The following is a 22,770-nucleotide window of genomic DNA, read 5'->3' as shown; positions in this document are numbered from 1 at the left end:
AAATATGTCATATCATAATTTTTGTATAAAAACTACCATATCATAACTGATTACGGCATAGGTTGGCTGAACTGTCATGACACTGAGCCGACTAAGCTGTTACAGCTTAAAGTCGGCTAATCTATCACGGCGTTAAGCTGGCTAATCTATCACAACGTTAAGTCGATTAACCTGTCACGACACTAGGCCCACTAAATTGATCACATCATAATTTCTGTAGTATTTTTAACATTTTATGAAAAATCATTATCAAACCACAAATGTTCCGTATAATCATAAAAATAATCTAACATGCTTATCTATTCCATAAAATATTCATACTCAGGCCACACAGTTTGGGTATTATTCAAAAAAATATACTATCTACCTAGAAAAAATATATTTCACTGAAAAATAGTATTAAATCTTCTTCTAGGGTTTATTCAACTCAAAATGCTTGTTTTCCAAAAAATTTACATTAATTCATGAATGCCATTTCTAAATGCCTGAATCCCTAGAAAAATCATAGATATAATTTTTGTAAACAAATACTACATTTTAATCGGTAAATTTTCTAAAAATACCTCATATAATTTATCCCCTTACCTAATTCCTGGAAAAATGGCTGCATGGATCCTAAAGCAGTGTCTGCGGCGTTCGCACAAATCCATGTATTCACATACTCTAGTTTAATCATTTCAACCTCAGGATAATTATTATCCTAACATCCCTAGGCTCACACGCTCCCGTTAACCGATTTCATTCTAAAGAAAATGCGGGTATGATCCCCTTCCCTTATTTAAATTTAATTTATAACATATTTAAAACACCAATATGATCAAATCCCTGTAGTTTAATCTAATTCCAAAATATCCCCAAACTCAGGCATATATTTAAATCACATAAATATAATTAAATTCATATATTTAGATTTAATTAGGAATATTTTAAATTATGCCTAACATAATCTATTCTCTTTACCTTATCCCAGGAGTGGTGCCTACAATGTCCAAATGACGAATTCACTCAAGTTAAAATGTTAGTGATTGAATTTGGAACCTAGGGATATTTTTTGTTCTTCAATCGGCGCACGTTTTGCCAAAAAATCAAGGAGAAAGAGAGAGAGAGAGAGAGAGGAGCTACGCTGGGGGGGTTCTCTATTTGAAATATCAATCAATCCTTCCTGATTCTTAAGGAAGGATTGTATTATATTAATATATTATTATATTATATTATATTATTTAAGTAATTTTTTAATTTTTTAATTTTTTTATACACTGTCACGTCCCCCTTTCGAGCGTTGTCACTTTACCTAGTGGACCTTGTGCCCGTGACAACAACGGGTACCTATCAGAGCACTCACTAAGATTGAGGCGTTATGTATTGTCATCCCTCAATTCAGTAAGCCCCTAGGCAGAGAGTCTTACTTCACCACAATCATTCATATGCAAGAGTTCCCGAGGATTGGGGATAACTAACCTTTTGCTCTGATACCACACCATCACGACCCAAAAAATTCTGCTCCTATTTTTTTTTTTTTTTTTTTTTGGAATCACTACAATTAGAATTTCACTAAGCCACAAACTTAACATTCATAGTTTTCAAAGATAAATCAAAGAGTTTAACAAAAGAATCCTATACTCAAAATATGTTTTCATAAGAGACAAGCTTTCAACATCTTGGTATTATAAACATTTACATACTTAGTCCCGGCTTTGTCAAAACAAGTTTTATCTCCTACAGTCAAGTACATTTTTATAATGGACATACAAGCATATAAGATATCAAAATGAGCTTTCAAATGTGTTTTCTTAAACAAGATATTTTATATTCACTTAAAACTTCATAAGGACAAGTATTAATCTTCATTAGACTTAATATCTTTCATATACATTTGTCCAAGAATGGGATAATTCATTAAAAGGCTTTTTAGTATGAAAAACAAGGCAATTAGTCAACTAATAGGGTCAATTCATCGACTAATTAGACTAGTATCCTGATTGAGTTTCTGCCTAGCCAAATCGTTGACGAATAGGGGTGTGAATAGTTGACGAATTAGGGGAACTCGTCTACGAATAGGTACAAATTGTCGACAAATTTTTCCAATAGCTAAACGAGTTTTCAGCCCAAGTGACTCATCGACGACTTTGGGCAACTCATCGATAATTAGGGTCAATTCGTTAATGATTTTCATCAAAACCTAAATCCAACGGGCAAAAAAACGGCTAGTTTTCGAGCCAATCAAATGAGATTCACTCCCAACGTTCACATAACGGCTAGCCTAACATTTTGCCTATAAATACAAGTCCATAGATTAGATTAAATATGGTTTTGATGATTTTAGTGAAAAATATCTTTTGATTACCAACCCTAAGCGTTTTGCATATAGTTTATCATCTTAAGTACTCATTTTCTCTCTTACTCTCTAATCTTGTTTTATTCACTACTTGAGAGATTAGTGTGAGGTTTTTTTTGTATTTGATATTAGCTCATTTGAGGAGCATTGGTTTGTATCTCATCTTCTAGTTGTAAAAGGATTGGTTCCCGTATTGAAGGTTCTTGGTGAACCGTTGTTGAAGGTTCTTGGTGGACCGATTTGCAAGGCTTTTTGGTGAACCTTGCGGTTCTTGGTGAGCATTGAGGGATTTGTTCCCGTGTTGTAAGGTTTCTCTGCTGGTGAAAGAGTTCAATAGTGGATTGTGGAATCCTTGAGTTGGTCTCAAGGCGTGGGCGTAGGCTTGGTGTCGAACCATGTTAAAATACCAATGTTGAGTTTTCTCTTCTCTATACTCTTAAATTTGTGTCTTGTGCGTGATTTATATTTTATATATTGTGATATAATTGCTTGTATATTGCCAAGATTTTTATTTTATAGAGAAAAGTGAAAACACGCAAAAGAGTCCATTCACCCCCCCCCCCTTTAGACTACACTCGGGCCGACAAGGTGAGTACTAAGTTAAATGCAGTGGCCTAGATGTCTCAAAGGCCAAAACCAATACTTGTGAGGGAACTCGGATTAAGGTTCCAGAACCTAAATGTTTTAGGAGCACTCGAGATGCAAAGGAGTTAGAGAAATTCGTCTTCAATCTTGAACACTACTTTAAGTGTTCAAGGATTGCCCTAGAGGAGGATCGAGTTAACATTGCAATGGTATATCTCATTGGGGATGCTATGTTATGGTGGGGAACCAAATGTGAAGACATGAAAAACAACCGATATACCATCAAGGCTTGGGAAGAGTTGAAACATGCCTTGAAAGAATAATTTTACCCAAGAAATATAGAGTACATGGCGCATTGCAGGTATATGAATTACAGTAGACATGCTCGATTGGGAGTTATGTACGGGAGTTCCAAGCTCTAATGCTCAACATCAAGGATATGGCAGATTTTGACAGAGTTTTCCATTTCCTTCGAGAGCTCAAAAATAGGCCGAAGAATGAGCTGCAAAGGCAAGAGATTCATGACCTTCCCTCGACTCTCGCAACAGTTGAACGGTTAGAGGATTTCTCAAGCTAGACCCTGGCAACAGGTGGACAATTAAATGACTACTCAAATGGTTCTCAGAAAAGGAAATACCCAACATCTAACAATCATTAAAAGAGATCTTCTCAGGTATATAGATCTTCAGGCAGGGGGAGCGACAAGGGATCTAATAGCTTCTTAAGTGATAAGGGACCCCAAACAACGAGAGAGTGGAATGACAAAGATGCAAGGAATGGTGTGCATCGACCATCACTTGCTTGTTTTCTATGCATGGGGCCCCATCCCGTAGCAAAATGCCCTTAGCGAAAGGCCTTAAATGCCTTGAAAACATTCCAAGAGGGAACAAAAGTCTTGAACACTGATTTGGGAGAAAAGAAATGTATGGTGGGCGCCCTAAAGCTTTTGGGGAGTCCTCAAAAGCCCAAGTAATGAGTGGAATGGGGGGAAAATACTAGCAGCTTTTTGTGAAATTATGTTTCCTATTATATGTATTACTTTTGCAGTATTTTTTGTGAAATATGTTGCAACTAATCATGTCTTGCTGAGATGGTGATGAATGAATAGCCAAACTCACAAAGCCTACATGACCATGACAGTTTGAAACTAGAAACCTAGTTCTTTGAGAGCCCCATATCAACGAAGAAGATTAGTACAAATAGAAGTGCAGGAGCTCAACCCCTCTGTAAATGAAGATAGTAGCCATAGACGTAGTGAAGATCCTTGCAGATAGAGTCAACAATGATGAAGGTCGTCAACAACACTTGGTTAGGAGAAGAACGGTGGTGACAAGACAGAAGACTTCCAACATCTCACACAGAAGATTCAAGAATTCATGAACTTCAAGACAACAGCAGCAGAATCTGAAGATTGAAAACTTTTTACAACAAATCGACAAGGTCGTCAATAGATTGAGTGGGGGAGAATGTTAAGGGGTTGACAATGTAATAGGGATTTAATGGGGGAAAGATATGGCTTTACATGTATTATCTAGGGATTTATAAATGAATATCAAATTACTTGTGTCATGGCTTGTATATTGTTCTTTTATTTGAATAAAATAAGTAGTATTTATTTTATCATTAAGCATGAATATCTCTTACCTTCCTAATCCATCAGTATCTATATTGATATTTCATGATTATGAGTGTTTGTCGAGACTTATGCGATGCTTGCTTTTGCAGGCTTAAAGGAGTAATTATTGACTGACCCTGTTGGGGGAGAACCTCGACGAGTGTCGCACGGCCCTATAGCTGAGCGTAAATTGGGGGTCCGTGACACTAAACATATATAAATTTGATTTCAAAAGGCCCCACCTAACTCCTATATTTTGGAAAACATCCTCTCTCTCTCTCTCTCTCTCTCTACATGTTTTAAACCATCTACCTTGTGGTAGATTCGATTTTGGGTTCAAATAAAGTTTTCCCTCTTTTATTATTTTTTGTTAGTGTTCAAAATTGTTTGAGCAAATCAAATTTATTTCTATATTTAGGCCAAGTTAAGAGACAATTTTAGGTGATGCTTGGCTGTGTTTAAACAAAGAAATCAAAGTAGAAATTTCTCTCTCTATTCACATACCCTTCTAAAAATAAAATAAAATTATATTTCTGCACTTTGATGATTTGATGATATCATATGGGACATTAGATTTTCCGTGAGGTGGGTTTTGTTCAGATCATAGCAAGCCTTTGCTCCTTTTCTCATAAGATGCAAATTCCAATAAAAAAAAAAATTAAGAGGTTTTTGTTTGTTTTTTGCTAAAATTACAACAAATTTTTTTCTAAAAATACATATTTATTTTTAACAAGCAACTTTGCTGTTCAAAAGTACTAAGGGGTTAACCCCCATAAAACTACAATCTTAAGTGACACAAAACGGCATTCTAACCAACCAAAAATATCATCAAAAGCAATTAGTTCCTTTAAAATAGGCACTACAAAAGGGATAGTAATGTTCTCATCAAAGTTCATCTCAACACAATACTCTTTATGTTGTCCTTGGGAGTATGAATTTTGAACCTCCATGATTATTAGAGAATGTAATTTTGAATCTTTTGTCTGCATTTTTATATAAATTCAAACAAAATATAATACAAAATTTTATACCGATCTCTTCACGCACCAAAACACAACCTAAAATATATTCTAAAGAAAAAATTAGGTCGAGACAATATTCAAGTACATCTGTAGGAAATATTCGGATCTTGCTTCGGAATTCCAAATTTCTATCCCAACCCAGCGGCAACAGAAGGGTGCAATGCCGAGTACAATAACTAAAAAGGCTGAATAAACAGTCAACCATGACATTCAATGCATTTAAGTAGAGGGCAAATACCATGTAATGTAATATAGGTAACCATAATTTACAAACCATCAAGAACCAAATGTCCAATTTTGCACATATCATTCTGACATGTACCGCTAAGCATAAATGCCATATGAACCAAATGACACATTACAAAGCTAGTCACAATGAGGTACCTATCAAACCAGAGGCAGAGTAGGATTTTTTAAACAGCGGATCCACAAAACAAATACTTGCCAATCACAAGACATGGTTCTCCAAACTGCAGAGATGTCCTAATTGTCCTGCTTCCCAGAAAATATATCAATATAAATGGACATCTGATAGAGATACGCAGCCAATCTAGAACAAATCTTATGGAAGAAAAAGGCATACCATATTTCACTGCATGAAACTTCATCTGATTAGATCTAAATTTTATCAAGCTTTTCAGCCTTAACAACAGGGTTGGCTTTAGCGATAGCATCCTGACCAGCAGACCGATAATCGAAAGAGCAGTCATGCTTGTCTGAGTAGCGATGTTGAGCACAGAAAAGGTGACCACACCGACAATTAAACCCTGTCAAACCAACACGTTTCTTGCACATGCTGCACCGCTTTGGACCTTCCTTCGCTTTCGCCTCCCCGCACTCTCCTGATCCAAAAGCAAAGGATGGTTGCACCGAAACACTCTTCGTGTCTGGACAATTGACTGTTACATCCACAGTACCAGCAACAACAGGCTCCTTTCCATTACTACTACTTGATGATCCATTCACAATACTCCCAATGGATGATGCAGCAAGTTTAGCCTGCTCCTGCTTCAAAACCAATTCTTTGTGGCACTTGGAACACATGTTCATAGTGGCTGCACTTCCAAAGAAGCCACAGTTGTTAATGCACAAAATAGGACCCTCAGGATGAGCTTGGAATCCTGTCTCATCATGGTCCATTTTTTTTCCCAATTCTCCTGCATCAAATTCAATTGGAAATCTACATAATAATAAATTGATAATATTTTTCTGAAAAAGATAAAAACTAAGGCATCCTCTACTTAATGGTGCACTGTGTCAATGCTAAAAATTGCCACACAAACATGGCATTATTCATACATCAAATCAGCAAAATCCATGCCATCACCAGGGGAAATAGGTGAGAGTTCTTAATTTTAGATAATACTGTAATGATTTTTCCCCACAGTGAATTGGACTCCACATTATACTCCTAAATCTTTATGAAGGTAATATCGTACAACCGTTGAACCAAAAATGTCCATCATCTGGACACCCCATAAAGTATAAATTATGAAGAACCAAAAAATGGTTCATGCTAAATTTGAGCTTTAAATACATGCAGAAATCGATGTTTACAAGATAAAATTCATCAATTAAATGTAAACAGAGCATACTAAAGTTGCAAAGCACATGGAATGCCATGTAATAAGAGGTCCAATTTTTTTTGCTTGGGTTCCCACATATGAGGTTCAACAGGCACATACTTTGGTGCAAATAAATTCCAAAAAAGACAAAATAGAGAGTCAAAACCAATAGCAATGTTCATAAAACAAATGGATAGGAGAAGTTTTTCCTCAGTGCATGGTAACATGCATGAACTGCCATGCACCTCGATCATTTCTGATTCTTGATTCTTATGCCTAGTGCTTTGTAACTTAATTCCAGCTTAGTCATGTTGATTTGCTTCCCTCCTCTTCTTGCTACTAAGAATGGAGATCTTAAAGGACTTTATGGAAAACGTTGGAAAATTTGTTGGATATAACCATTATGATCTTGCTGCTCCTGCTCCTGCTCCTGCTCCTGCTGCTAATCAGACAGACAAGAGAAGAACTAATTGGAGGAGATCATTTGATGAATCTTCAAACTGCTAAGCAGAATTGAGCTCTTTGAACCTATTAAGCACTGAGATAAGAGTTCTGGTTTATCCACTTTCAAACATTTTGCAAATTGGAGCAGAGAAGTGGATAGACCCATAGATTGGGTAGTTCTTGAGTAAATATCCTACTTACTCGTGTCATAAATATTGTTAAACACGTCTGGGAAAAAGCTGGTCCCATTGATATATTCTCCTAGGAGAATGGTACTTGTGTCTTCAAATTCAAGATCATGAAGGATAAAAAAATGGGTCCTTAAGAACTGGGCTTTGTTCATAGGGGATTCTCTCCTTTATTTCTTTCAAAATGAGACTCTTAAGATTGAAAGGACATCTATCAAACTAGACAAGATCCATATATGGCTTCAATTTTGAAATAACCCTTCAATATATTGAACTCCTGTAGGGCTGAGTTATGTTGGCAAGCTTTGTTGGAACTTGGAACTCCTATTCATCTGGATTCATACACAAAACAAATGAGAAACTGACTTGTGCTCAAATCTGCATAAAGATTGATATAGAAAAGGATCTTCCTGATTCTGTGGAGGCCATGACTCCAGAGGTTGAATTTGTTTTGGTTGAGGTTGAATACTCATGTAGAAGTATTCAACTTGTTCTGCCATGGGGCAAAGTTCAGCAAATTGTGAACCCAACAAGCACTGACGCAGAACAGCAATAAGAATCACTCTTGAGAGAAATTAGAAGAGAAAATAGAGAGGAGAGAAGAGGGACAGAAGAAGCTGATGATGGAAAACGGAAGAGAAAGGAGATCCAGTGGGGGCAATCAGACGTTCACTTCCAATTCAAATTCATCAAAAACTCACTCCTACATGGCTTTCACGCCTAAAATACAAGAAATCACACATATATGCCTAAAGATATATGAAATTACACACGCATGCCTAAATCATACATATATTTCAAATGGACCCCAAAAACACATAAGCTTGCTACAAATAAACTAACACATTTTGATTTAGGACGCAACAATCTACTTAGGCCCTGTTCTTTGAAATTGATCTCCAAATTGGGTCAAAATGATCCATCCAAATACCCACTTCCGATACTACACCAATTCCTTCCTTCTGACAAGAAAACTCCGCCTGCTAGGGAAAGAACCAAGACATGGATATGTTCATCTTGCCTAATACAAAGGAACCAGGTGGCATCAACTCATACATCTTATCGAAGGAGAGGGTATAAGAATTCTAATAGGCCTCATGCTTATAGGTAAGAGTCCTAAACAGCTTTTCACGTTCCCATCATCATCTAAGTCACTTGGATTCTATTTCAGCTTCGATCACTTCAATGCCATGATCATCATCTTCTTTTTCTGCAATAGCCATGACTCGGTCTGGACATTGTGCAGCTTGATACCTGAAACCCTAACATTTGAAGCACTTGATTGATGTTTGGGCCTTTGAAGTTGTTCCTAAACTCCTTTACCCAATTGCTCAGCTGACTTCTCTCAAGCGATTCCACTAGTACTCTTCTCAAACCAAAGGGTCAAAGCTATTCCTTGAGTGGCAATCTGTACATCATCCACAACTGTAATGAGATGAAATACAACAATATTCCTTGTACAAAGCTATTGTCACATCCACTTTCCAATCTATGTCAGAAGCACAAGTAGCCAAATAAAAATAACCTACTAGTGTACTCTGTCACTAACTTTTCTTTTTGATTCAAATTAAAGAGTTGCAAAATGAAGTCAATGAACATGCAGCTGGTAATCAGAAGCTACAAATTGATCCTGCATGGCTAACTTCATCTCATCTCATTTTCTAATTTCATCAATCTCCCTCTTCTAAAGATCTCTTGTTGTTTAATCCATCAAATTTGAACAATTCATTTCAGTTTTGATTCAACCAAATACAACTTCTGAACCTCATTTGTGTCATACCATCACAAATAGTACTCTGAAGAATACAGCCAATCATCAAATTCATCCACTATAAAATTCTCAAACTTCTAGTTTAATTCCCTTATTCAACTGATCATTTTGGCCTTCATGCAGCTCAAAAATATAAGAAGCAAAAGCAGCCATACCATTTTCCCATTTGGTAGGAAAAATAAATGAGCCTCTTACCCAAGGCTGCAACTTCAGTTGTTGGCCTATTCAAAGCATTAGTAATAGAATCAAGGCATTCTCCATATTTTGTACCCTACGAAGCAATAATTCCACTTTTGCAGACAACTCAACATTAGTCACCACAGTATATATACTGCAACAAGGACCCTTAACACAATTTACCAACAATTCTTAATCTATTCATGCATAATCATAAACTTGACTCTCAATTTCTCAAGAATTATCTTTAATTTATCCTGTATTGTAGGGTAACTATCTCATGGAAATTAAACAAACCCTCAAAAACAACTTATAAATGGCAGCAATTTGTTCTGATTCTGATGCTGGTATTAATGACAGATCCCTCAAAATGTGTACCAAACTTTAACAAACAATTTTCTATAGAACTAGTTCAAAAATTTGCAGGTTTTTGCAGGGGGGGAAAAAATCAAAATACAACAACTGGAAGCAAATATTTTACAGTTTTGGAAGTTGTAGATAAGGGAAAATTTTCCCCCTCTTATGCATCACTGACCCATGAAGCGCCAGTGCGACTTTCCATCGATGGAACTTGGAGCAGAGGTAGATTAGAAGGTAGCGAATGCAATGACGGCAGTACTGATCTGATGAGAAAAGCACACAAGTTATGGATTTCAAAGGGGCAATGTCTCAAGACTCCTACCTTTTCAGCACATGGGGCCACACGCCATGTTGGGCTGTGATGAATATGAGGGGGAGCTAACATCAACCTCTGTTTCCAGTTGTGGTGGTGGCAGTGTCATGAAATTTCCGGCAAAATGGTGTTTGGAATATGAGTGGCACCAGCATAGTAGTTAAAAGCGCACCTCAGGCGCAAGGCGCAGTGAAGCGAAGAGGCTTGCGCCTCAAACCAGGTGAGGCGAGGCGACCTGCAAGAGGCGATGCTAGGCGAGACGAGGCGCACTAGGGCAACAGGCGCAGTGAGTCACGCCTTGTGAATTTTTAGTCATTTAAAGTAGAGAAATAGCCACAGCCAGACCCGTGGCCCTCATTCGACTCGAACGAACATAGCCCTAGCCCCTCTCGGCCCTTCGAAGCCCTTCGTGAGTTCGTCTTGCACATTCGAACCAGCAGGAGCCTTCGCGATCCTTTTAAACCAGCAACGTGAGCTCGTCTGCGAACCTTCGAACCAGCCGGGAGCCTTCGCTACTTCGTCTTCAAGCTTCGAACCAAGATCGCGAGTTCGTCTTCGACATTTTGAAGAAGCACAACCCTTCGCGACTTCGTTTCCAACCAGCATGAGCCCTCACGAGTTCTTCTTCTTCTTCTTCTTCTTCTTCCTGCTGCCTGCTTGTTGTGTGTTGCGTGTGGCATGCTGCTGACTGCTGCCTGCTGCTTCTCTTTTTCTTCTTCTTTATATGTAAGCTTATAAATTAAATATTTTCTTTAATTAATTTAAGCTTATAAATTATAACTAATACATAATATTGATTTATTTTACTGAAATTTACCTACTGTTTAAATTTGTAATATTTAGTTTAATTAATGTAAGTTTATAAATTATAACTAAAACATAATATTCATTCTTTTTATTGAAATTTGGCTACTCTTTTTCTTCTTCTTCTTTATATGTAATTACTAATTAAATATTTAGTTTAATTAATGCAAGTTTATAAATTATAACTAATACATAAAATTTATTCTTTTTACTGAAATTTAGCTACTATTTTTTAATTTTAAATATTTGGTTTAATTAATGTGAGTTTATAAATTATAACTAATACATAATATTTATTTTTTTTATTGTAATATAGCTACTATTTTTTGATTTGTACTCTTTTCTTTTGATGTTGAACTGTTGAATTGTTGATGCTTTTGGGCTAAATTTTCAATTTTGTAATTGAATTTTTTGGCATTTTAAATTCTAATATTACTAGATATTCATATGTTCATATATCAATTACCCCAAATAGACATTTTACCCCATTTTAATAATTGTGCGCCTCACCTTCATGAGGCGTGCCTCGCGCCTCGGCTTCAAAGACCCTTTGCGCCTCGGCTCGCCTCGCGCCTCTAACTGCCTCGCGCCTCTAACTACTATGGGCACGAGCACAAGTTCGACTGGAAGATGCACATGGTTTTTCATTTTTTTTCTTCATTTTTTTAAAAACTGTTTTGACTAAAATTTTACAGCAGGGGGTGGCTGAAGGGGCAGGCTGAAATCTTGAATTAGTATTTGAATTCATGGATGGTGTCGATATGGGAGATTGACATGGATGGATAGAATAATAATGTAAGAAACAAGAAGGAAGTTGAGGGAGGGAGAGAAGAAAGGGAGGCAATCGAAGATGCAGAAGAGAAATTGGTCCAAGAATTCTATAAAAATTGTTGGATTTCAATAGAAAACAGAGGAAGTAGAACAAATGAGAAGGTACACACAGCCTACTCCAGCTGAAAAGAGACTATATACAAGACCTTGAGTCAGTGCTCCATGTGTCATGAGTCCTTGCACACTTATTCCTTCATTGCTGAGTGGCTATCTATCTTTGTTTCTTGCCTCTTTTTTGGCCCCTCTTGAGTTTTCTAGGGATTAGACAGCAGCTCTTTTGTCATTGTTTATATCGAACCTTTTGAATTTTTGAAGGACATCTTGTTCTCCCTACTGTAATATGTTCTTCTGTTAATATATTTTCTCTAATCCAAATAAAATGAGTGTGAGTAAGGAGGAAGAGGAAGAGGAAGAAGAAGCAAAAGGAAGGGCATATGATGGAAGGAATGACACGTTCACTTTCAATTCAATTCACCAAAACTAACTCCTGCATGGACCATGGCTCTCACAACCTACTTATTAAAATGCCTAATTTACAAGAAATATACCACTAAGGATTCATGAAGTTACAAACCAACCATAAAACAAATACATATACACACACAAGCGCGCACATAGACACACATTACAAATGAACACCCCAACACACAAGGTAGTTATAAATAAACTAAATCTATTCGGGTTTAGGGCCGAAAAATCCCTTACCCTATTCTTTGGAATAGGTCTCCAAATTGGTTCAAAATGATCCATCCAAATACTCACTTCCCATCCTACATCACATTGCATTTGAAAGAAAAAACTTGTCAGTTTGGGGAAGTTGAGCCTCTTATGAACTCCTTTCTTGTTTTGAATGGAAGAGGAAGGAGTTCAACAGTCGATAAGGAGAACAAACAACTCTTGGGGAAACAAGTTTCCTCTAGTATATAAGTGTTTTACCTTCTCAAAAAAGCTATGGAGGTTGAAAGTATGTTAGTACAACAGTTGGTGGTGACTGGTGAGGCATCTTAAATCTGCAAATGGGAAGGCAAGGGTAAGACCTGCGTTGATTAGTGAAAACTCTTTTCCTCCTCCAAATTTATCGAGAGAAGTGAGAATGATACTGATGATGAGCATGATATTGATGGTGATGGGTGTGTAACTGTTATCAATGACCCTTCTAAGGGCGAGAGCCCTATTGTTGTCTATGAAGACCCTCCCTCTCCCAAGAAAAATGATACTATTGAAGTATTGATGATGATGGAGGTGAGATTGGGGGTGTTACTAGTATTTGTAGTACTAAGGTTAAGCATAGTTCAGTGCCTACCAAGAACTCTGACAAACCTGTCAATCTCGAACCGTCAAGTCAAGGAAACACCATTGGTGGTCAATATCTAGGACGAAGAAAGCAAGAAGTGGGGACTCCCCCACAAAATCCCAGGCTAAACCTGGATGAAACAAAAATAGACCAAGTTCCATATCCACATTGAAGATTGTCTATTGAAATCTTAAGGCCCTAAACATCCCCCATAAGCAAAAAAGCTACCTGAAACCCATTTTAGAAATTCTCTCAATATGTTTGGCGAAGGTAAAACTCGAAATGTTTCCAAGCATGATGCAACCTGCTAATAGAGAGACTTTGTACTAAGAATGACACTGCTAGACTTCAGCTGATGAAAGATGTGCTTATGAGCATTAAAGGTTACTAGAGCTCTTCAATTTCCTTCCTTATCTTAAGCCTAGAGCAAAATCTCAAGTGTAATTATAAGAATTGTAAATGTTAAAAAGTTGGAAGAAAAATTGCAAACATTTGTTAGAAGGTGACCTTGGGATTAAGCTGATCGCTGAATAGAATCAAGTTACAGCTCAAAAAAAATTTTGGCACATTTGCTCATTGAAAAAAAAAAAACTTTCTCTAGGTTTCTCTGATCTTTTCTTACAAGCCTTAGAGGAGTATTCGAACCTCCCCAAAGCTAAGAGGGAGAAGCATCTGGGCTATCAAACCTCCCCTCAGCTCATCATGGGCATGGAAAAGAACATTTGAGCTAGGAATTCAGCCTAAAATTGTTTTAATATTCCATTAGAAATGGTAAGAATACTTACTTTATCCACAACACCAAGTCTCATTTAAGCCATCCAAGGGATGGATTTGGGAATCATATATCTGTTGAGCTGGGTATCTTTTCAAATGCAAAAGTTTCAGACCTTATCCTTTATGGATGTTGATCTCGGCCTGGAAGACTCACTAATAAAATAGTGATTATAAAGAGATGGTTGATTTGCAGTTGAAAAGGAAACTTTTACCTGGAATATTAATCTGCCTCAAGTGCTTATACTTTTGTTTCCAAATGTAATTTCTTGAGAGCTAAGGAGCCAATCAGTCTTCTGCTGTTTGGTTTGAAGGTCATATGTTCCCATACACTAATTTGATTGTTGGTTTACTACTCTAAACAGTTTGAACACTCTTCATAAGTTGTTTCTTGTGATAAACTGGTTTCTACTTTATGCATTTAATGTCAAGACAGAAGGGAAGATGAGGACCACCTTTTCTTTGGCTGCTAATCTATATCTATCTATATAATATATATATATATATATATATATATATATATATATAAAGCACTAACAATGTAAATCATTTTGTCAACAAAAATTTCCTTATATTTTCAAGACAGACAAAACTTACCAAATCTAGATAAAATTTCATTTGAAAAGTCTATTTTAAATAAGTTTGAACCTAAAGGAAGAAACTCAATTTGATTCTAAAATGAAATAAACTAAAAAATAGGTGTGCGTATAAAATATAAAATTACAAATTTTGTAGATAAAAATTTAATTATCTTTTAGAAACACGACAAAACATTTTTAAATGAAACTGTAATTCAATAAAATTTGATCAAATTGCATTTAGAAAGTTTGTTTTAAATAGAATAAGGTCCTCAAAAAAACCAATAACTGCTAAATAAAAGGTACATCCCAAAACAAGAAAATACATAGTGAACAAAAATAAGATAAAAATTATAACGACTTCAAGAAGCAAATCACAAATATTCAGATAAACTTACTGACATTTTCATTTGCAGAAGTCTTAGGTTAAGATTTTTTTACAAAATAATAAATGAAATGCGTGTCCACTAAATTTTTCATATGTAATTTTATATGAATAACATTTTGCATAACTTTAATTAGAGCATTCCCATCATATTATGTCACATATTCTTAAGATTTGACATGTCCTGAATCAATGGGGTCATAATACTGACAATAGTATCTAGTGTCTGTTTTGTAATTTATAATTTAAAAACATATACACAAATTTTTATAAATAAATTTGAATATTCATAATCTAATATTTTTAAAATTAATAAACTTTATTAACAATTATAGAAATATGTCACACAAGATTATTCATGCGCAATCAAGTAGAACATGCCACGATCCCACATTGGACGTATACTAAAAAGATCTTACGCACACAAGGTTGGTTTATGCTTCAATTGTATGAGACACCTCTTTTACGAGACAAAAACTCTTAAGATTAGTGGGACAAGGCAAACAATACCTCACTCAAGTAAAGAAACGTTACATTTAACATCAAAGTCATCCTAGTGGATATTATCATGTGGTTAAATCCTACATAATGATGTAGGGTGGCACACAAGGATGTAGGCCACTCTAACATGGGCGTCAAAAATCGCACGAGAGTGTTTGTCACAATCCCATTGGACGTGTACTTGGGAGATCTTAGTATATAAGGATGGTTCAGGCTTCAAATATGTGAAGCGTTTTTACTAGATAAAATAGAAAGGCTAGTGGGCACATACCTAATGAGAAATGGGCCAAACAGCTAAACAATGCACACGATATATTTAATGTGTTTTCTTGAATGTCAATTCCTGCTAAATATACAGAGAAATCATGTTTATTGGGATGCTGAATTGAATTGGCTTTCTTCTATAGACAACTCATCACCAAAGGCTTGCAAATTGAGTTGGACAACCCAGTGGTATTATATTTGAAAACTCTACTTTTGCTATGGATCAAACTGTACAAAATAATTTTTATTTTTTATATTAGGGGCATCTCTACACACATTAGGAAATTTGATCGTGTTATTCCTAGAAATTCTTACCTTCCTTAAAAAAATGCTCATAAAACCCAATAGAGCAACACTCCAAATACAAAGAGTACTGAGTTTGACATGAAAGTCCTCCAAAAAAGAATTTCAGAATTGTCCAACCAACATAGATTTTAGCTTTCAACGTTAAGAAAATACATTAAAAAGGTCAAACCAAACAACACCACAGAAAACAGACCAATTGAGAACCATAATACCAACTGAGTTAGAAGTCCTAAAATCTTTTCAAGAACACAGTTTATGTCAAACTTTAACAACATGCTATTCAATATCAACGACATCTAAAGAGGACCAAAGCCTTCTAATTCTTCTCCCCCCCCCCCCCCCAGGGTTCTCGGATTCATCAAATAAAACAAACTTTCACCCCTAAAATCAGCTACATCTCATCCCGATGCCAAAACCGCACAAGACATCAATCATCTACATAAATATAATTCATGCATACACCTAATCCAATAAAATTAATAAATAAACAAATAAACGATTCGCGTATAACAAACGAAATCGAAACCCTAACCTGTTTGCTGCGTTATGAAGACAATTTCTTTCCGCCGATCTCAGACCTCAAATTCGCATCAGATGAGACCTGATATAACACAAAATCAGAATTTTCAGCCATACAACATACCTATTCGGGGGGAGCACAGAGAGATAAAGAGCGAAGCGACTAACCCTAGAAGCGATGGTTACCGGACAGGCGAGATGGAGAGAGAGATGTCCAAAATCTCGCTCCCTCTTGCACTGCGTCACGTATTTAACACGTCGTTCCACTTGCCAACGGAATTTAAGGGCCATGTGGACCCTTTTACCCTGGGCGAGCCGCTGAAATGACGGTTTTGCCATTCCTCTTCTTAGTTTAATTGTGCAAAATATTTTTTATTTTTTATTTTAAATTTTTCAAAAATTAGAAAAATTTAAGGAGCTGTTTAGTATTATCCACTATAAAAAAATTATGAAAATATAAGTCTAAAAAAGTTAAAGCTACAAATCAACATTTGTTTATACTTAGGGTTAGTCCCACCCTCCCATCTCAAGTGACATTTTAAAGGATCATTTAAAAATGAGCTAATGTTAAGAAACTTTTTGACATTGAAATGTTTGGTCCCCCCTGTGAACAAGGAATTGGAAGGAGGGGGGACTCACCCGTAATGGCCTCTATAGACACCAAATTTTGTTCGAATTGAGATTAATTGGAGAATAGGATAGGATAATTGAAATCTCTCTTCTCTTGTCCTAGGTTATTCTTGGTATAATTCAAATTTAATTGTTTAATTGCACTTTGTCGCAACATCTCGGAGGGCCGACCCTGGTGATGGGGTGGGATCGAAATTCCAAATCATTTTGATTGAGTAGCGAACTCTATATTATAGGATACGAAGTGTGGTATAATATATGGACTAAGAAAAGGGTTGCTTTAAAAACAATAGAGTCGCCACTAGCTTATTTATTTTGATGCAGTTTGAACACCTATTTAACATACTACTAGTTCATTGGTCACTTAGATCCAAGGAAGCTAGTAGTCAATAGTCAAGGCTTGGAATCTAAGTTCGATTATGTAAGGGGAATGTATTAGCACCCCTTCAGACCCGTTCAACAAATGGTACCTAATTAGCCTAGGATTACATTCAAACATGACCAATCAAGACCTTAATTCTCAAGTTTATTTAATTACCAAACCTTTAAATATTGAATAGTCTTGCAAAGGACAGAGACTATCCTCACGTCAAGACTCCCAAAAGCATGCTAAGAACACAACTTTTGGTTACCCTTTCAAGGATTATTTATTTAAAAATCTCCTTTACTTTTTACATTGTTTATTACCTTACTTTTAGCTGTCAGGAGGACTAGCATAAGACCTTTACCTCCTACCTTCAAACCTCAGAGGCATGTAAAGACGTAATTGCTAAAAATTGAAGGATTTTTAAGATTTTCATTCAATAACACTACACAAACATAAACAATTAAACATATTTACAACATGCAGTCAATATTAAAATTCATGCAAAAAATATTTAAGATCAAATAACCCCAATTTTTTATTTTTCCTCATTGGGTTATTGCACACATCCACACAAGATTGCAAGTGCACACACGCATAGAAAAAGAGATAAAAACATGCACTCATATGGAAAACAGGGCAGACATAAACAAACCAGATAAAAAAAATCAATAGAAAATGATCAAAACTGAGTAAAAATAGTCCCAAAATTTTCCTATAATTTTTCCCTATTTTTTAGAATTTTTATGCAATTGTTAAAGATTTTTCCACATTTTCCCTTTATTTTTAGGATTTTAAAATTTTTTACTTGTTTGTTCCCTAAGTAAAAAAATGGCTCAAGGAAGTTCTATTTAGTTATATGATTTTTTTTTCATTTTTTCAATTTTTCCTTTATTTTTCTAATTTTTTAATTTAAAAATGAATTAAGATTAATAAAATAAATTAAGCAATTCAAGAAGTCAAATTGATTTAATGGGTGAACCAAGTCAATGGGTTAGTTTGAGTTGACTGAAGTCAAACTGGGTTGACCTGGTTCAAGTGAGAGAATGGCGAGAAAACACCCAAGTGTCAACCATCCGTGGTAACGCATGGCAGCCAACGAGTGGCTCTGATTGACTTTTTTTTTTTTTTCAATTCCAAAGGATGACACGTGGCAAAAGATGACAAGCATAGGGGATAGGTGTGGATTGTTGACGAGGCAGTGATCTAATCCTTCAAAAAAAAACACTATTAATGGATGGGATCACACCACATCACATGGTGACGTCACCCAATCCACACGGACACATTAGTGCCACGTGTCACCACTCGAAGGGTGACACGTGTCCCACTTAAAAATTGTTAACCTTAGGTTGACACGTGATAGGGTGACGTCAACATGATATCACCAGCTATATGGCATAAGGTTACTAGCTTTGAAAAAAAGAGGCAAATCACTAACATGGTAACGATCTATTCGTTCAAAAAAAAAAACACACAAATTGAATGATCAGGATCGCGCCACATCGCCGAACTAACATCACCCTAATTCTACGAACATGGTAGTGCCATATGTCACCACCCGTATGGTGACACCTGTCCCACTTCTTCTTCTTTTTTTATTTTTTTGAAATTTTAATACATATATTTTTTGTTTTTTTTTTTTCCTGTTTTCTTTTCCTTTCTTAACCCTATTAGTTGAACTCTCACTCTCTCTCTCTCTCTCTCTCTCTCTCTCTCTCTCTCTCTCTCTCTCTCTCTCTCTCTCTCTCTCTCTCTCAACTCACTCTTTCTTACTCTCTACTACGGCCACCATAACCTCTGCCATCAACTACCTTCCTCCAATGGCCTCTGGTGAGCTTCTCTCCCTCTCTTTATATTCTTTCTCTCAACTTTGTCTAATGGGGATCAACATGCTTTGACTATCTCCTTTGTCGATATGGTGACATGTAGACGACCTCCTGATGTCCACTATTACTTATAATTGTTTTGTTGGTACACCTAAAACTATTTGAAGATCATCTATCTTTTGATGGAAGACTTTTGAAGACTTTATATTATTTGTAGATGCATTCTTGAAGATTATACTTTATGTTAGATTTTATATTTTGCATGGACACTTTAATTTGGACTTGGACATTTTATTTCAAGACTTTATGGACTCATGGATTGAAGATTTGAAAACTTAGATATTTATTCTTAAAGACTATTAGGTGCATGAAGACCCAAGTGAAGATGTTAGAGTAAGATCAAGCCCCAATACCCATGTGGGCCCCACACGATTTTATGCTCCATAGGCCACACAATTTTGGCCTCCTTTTGACACATGTTTAACTCTCAAATTTGAATTGTAATAGTGTAAGACAACTAAGCTTGAGTGGTATGTCTATGAGTTGGAATTCCTTTTTTTTTAGTAAGTATTAATTGTGTTAGGTTGTCTTTAGTGTGAGAGTTGTGAGAGTGTTTAATACTTTATCTACCATGCTTGTTTGAGAGTTGTGATAGTGTTTAATGCTTTGTCTCTCATGCTAGTCTTTATATCCTTTCTCATTGTAAGAACTCTAGTTAGTCTATGGTTGAATATTGAAGAAAACCCCATTATTGAAACTTGAAGCTTTGTCCAATCTTATCATTGTGTAGTGTGAGACTACACCGTTCTCGCTAGATATCAAGTGGTGAGAGACCACTCCATCCAACACCACCATCACCTCCTCCTCCCTCTCTCACCTATATGGTCTATATTGGCCTAATAAGGTTTAATCTCGTTTTGATGATAACAAATCAAGGTTACTTAACATGTCTATGCAAGTTTTGAGTTTCAGGACTTAAGGGATCTTAAGACTTCAAGTGAATGTGCTTGAAGAATTTGAATAAAAAATCACACTTAAGGCTATGAGACATGATAATCATGAAGAATTCAAGTTATATGAGACATGAAGCTCATTGAAGCAGTGCATAAAGTTCAGAAGACATATAGGAAGCTTCACAACATGAAGACTTAAGAACGTAGATAGGAAAATCATACGAAAGTCTCATGTAAGTACTTCAAAACTCAATATTGATTGATTGAAGCTCTTAGGATATGTCATTAGACTTAGATGCCTGATTTTATACATGGAAAATATATAATCAAAGTCCAAATTAAATTTTCCAATATATGAATTAAGTTTGGCACCAAAAATAATGACAAACAAGGTTTGTTGAAAGAACAGGCGACTAATGATAAATCACTAGGCGACTATGGTGCTACTATTTTGAAAATATACAAACAGAATAGGCATAGGCGACTAACCTATCGGGCACAGTCGACTGACCTTATTCTGACTTTCAGAATACGCTAATTTTAAAAGAGCACAGGTGTAACGCCTTGACCCTCTCAGTGGGCCCGGAGTGCTACTAATCCATTCATTTACCTGATACCTAACATTCTATTATCATTTATGCAGCGTAAAATGTAAATATAATCTTCCAACAATATAATACCAGAGTTTTCTACATCTATCTACAATCCAACATAATTCATACAACCTCCTGTAACCACATATATACATAACTCCAAAAACATAATCCACAACTTCCAATATTCACAACCATTCATTTCTCAGAACACTTAAAACATAAAACATAAAATATATACATCCCAAAATATCATCAAAAGTATACTTTTTTTTTTCTCAAAAATACTATACTAGCTCGAGCTCTCTAAGCTTGATCTTATGGAGGTCCTGAAAAAGATAAGTTCATATTCGAGTGAGACACATCTCAATAAGAGAAGAAACAATATATTAAAATAGCGTGTGACCAATATGAGGTTTGTATATAACATATTATTCATCGTTTGCAAATCATTAACATAATTTCTGAAATCATTTTCTGATCCTAATCAAACATATGCAAGATATTTTACCCATGAGATTACCTAAGGATAGGGGTGATTACCCGCCCATAAAAGTAGCACCCCTCTGCTCTGATATATTAGGCAATCCAAGGGTCATGACTGAAGCATACTAGGGCACTCACCTTACTCAGTAAGCTCTTAAGTGATAGATTAATCTCATACTCACACAATTCATACAAAAGTTCACCGGCGAAGGCTCCAAAGAATAGGGAAATCTACCCACTCATACAAGTAGTTTCTCTTTGCCCTAGTATGTTATGCAGCCTATTGCTACACCTAATACAACCAGGGCACTCGCCTTTCTTAGCAAGCCCTCGGGAAAACAGTTTGCCTCGTCCAAATGTAACATGTTCTACTAGCATAAATACTAATAATACCATAATACATTATTTTGTTTACCATTTCTACATTTCTCAACTATTCATGTTTTCATCTTTTACTTTTCATCTCATTTCACTTTACATAGTTCTTTCCCATTTTGCATTGTTCACATTTCACATTTCATTTCTTTTTTATTCATTTCCATTTTCATTTCATACCCAGCATCTTTCAGCTGTTTTACCCAGCATCTTTCAGCTATTTTACTCAACATTTTTCAACTGTTTTATCTAACATCTTTCAACTGTTTTACCCAAAACCTTTCACCCGTTTTACCCAACATCTTTCACCTGTTTTACCTAACATCTTTCAGCTATTTTACCCAACATTTTTCAACTATTTTACCTAGCATTTTTCAATTGTTTTAGCCAGCATTTTTCAGTTATTTTACCTAACATCTTTCAACTATTTTACCCAATATTTTTCAGCTGTTTTATATGGTTGCATTAACACTCACATGCAGCATATTTCATATAACATTTTCATACTCAGTTCATTTCCTATATATCTTGCATCTCATACATATAACATATTTCCACACAGTATTCCTATTTACTCATGTCACACTATTTAGTAGTAAAATTCATATATATTTCCTATAAAATAAGTCAATCCACATTTAACATTCACATACTAGAAAAATGCCTTTAATTTCTTACATAATTATTCTGAAAAATATTTCACTTTCATCAGTTCAATTTCACATATACGTATCTAATAAAATAACCCATACCAAAAAAAACATATACACATAAATTCATAACATATTTCATTTTCCAATTAATTCATAAAAATCTGGTTTAATATATATTTCCCCCTTACTTGGTTTCTTGAACCACGTTAATAGGGACCCTGAAAAGATACTTTCGGCGCTCACCCGAGCCCTGAAATAA

At 35.7% G+C, this 22,770-nt stretch overlaps 1 protein-coding gene across 5 annotated transcripts; it reads right to left on the bottom strand.

The window, feature by feature from the left end:
• Positions 1–5,743: 5,743 nt before the first annotated feature.
• Positions 5,744–16,902, bottom strand: LOC131147937 (zinc finger A20 and AN1 domain-containing stress-associated protein 8). Of its 5 annotated transcripts, none has more exons than XM_058097609.1 (4): positions 16,797–16,900; positions 16,642–16,710; positions 6,141–6,737; positions 5,744–6,049 (listed from the first exon to the last, which is right to left on the bottom strand). In XM_058097609.1, the coding sequence occupies exon 3, from the start codon at positions 6,695–6,697 to the stop codon at positions 6,176–6,178; it is 522 nt and encodes a 173-aa protein (XP_057953592.1). In that variant the 5' UTR covers positions 6,698–6,737; positions 16,642–16,710; positions 16,797–16,900; the 3' UTR covers positions 5,744–6,049; positions 6,141–6,175. The 5 variants fall into 5 exon arrangements, with proteins under 5 accessions (XP_057953592.1, XP_057953590.1, XP_057953589.1 ...); XM_058097607.1 differs by having other exon boundaries at positions 6,141–6,714; XM_058097606.1 differs by having other exon boundaries at positions 5,744–6,714; positions 16,797–16,902.
• Positions 16,903–22,770: the final 5,868 nt, after the last annotated feature.

The sequence above is a fragment of the Malania oleifera genome, chromosome 2 (assembly GCF_029873635.1).
Source record: "Malania oleifera isolate guangnan ecotype guangnan chromosome 2, ASM2987363v1, whole genome shotgun sequence".
NCBI lineage: Eukaryota > Viridiplantae > Streptophyta > Magnoliopsida > Santalales > Ximeniaceae > Malania > Malania oleifera.
Note: the sequence above shows the minus strand (reverse complement) of the source record. Positions and strands in the feature narration are given on the sequence as shown.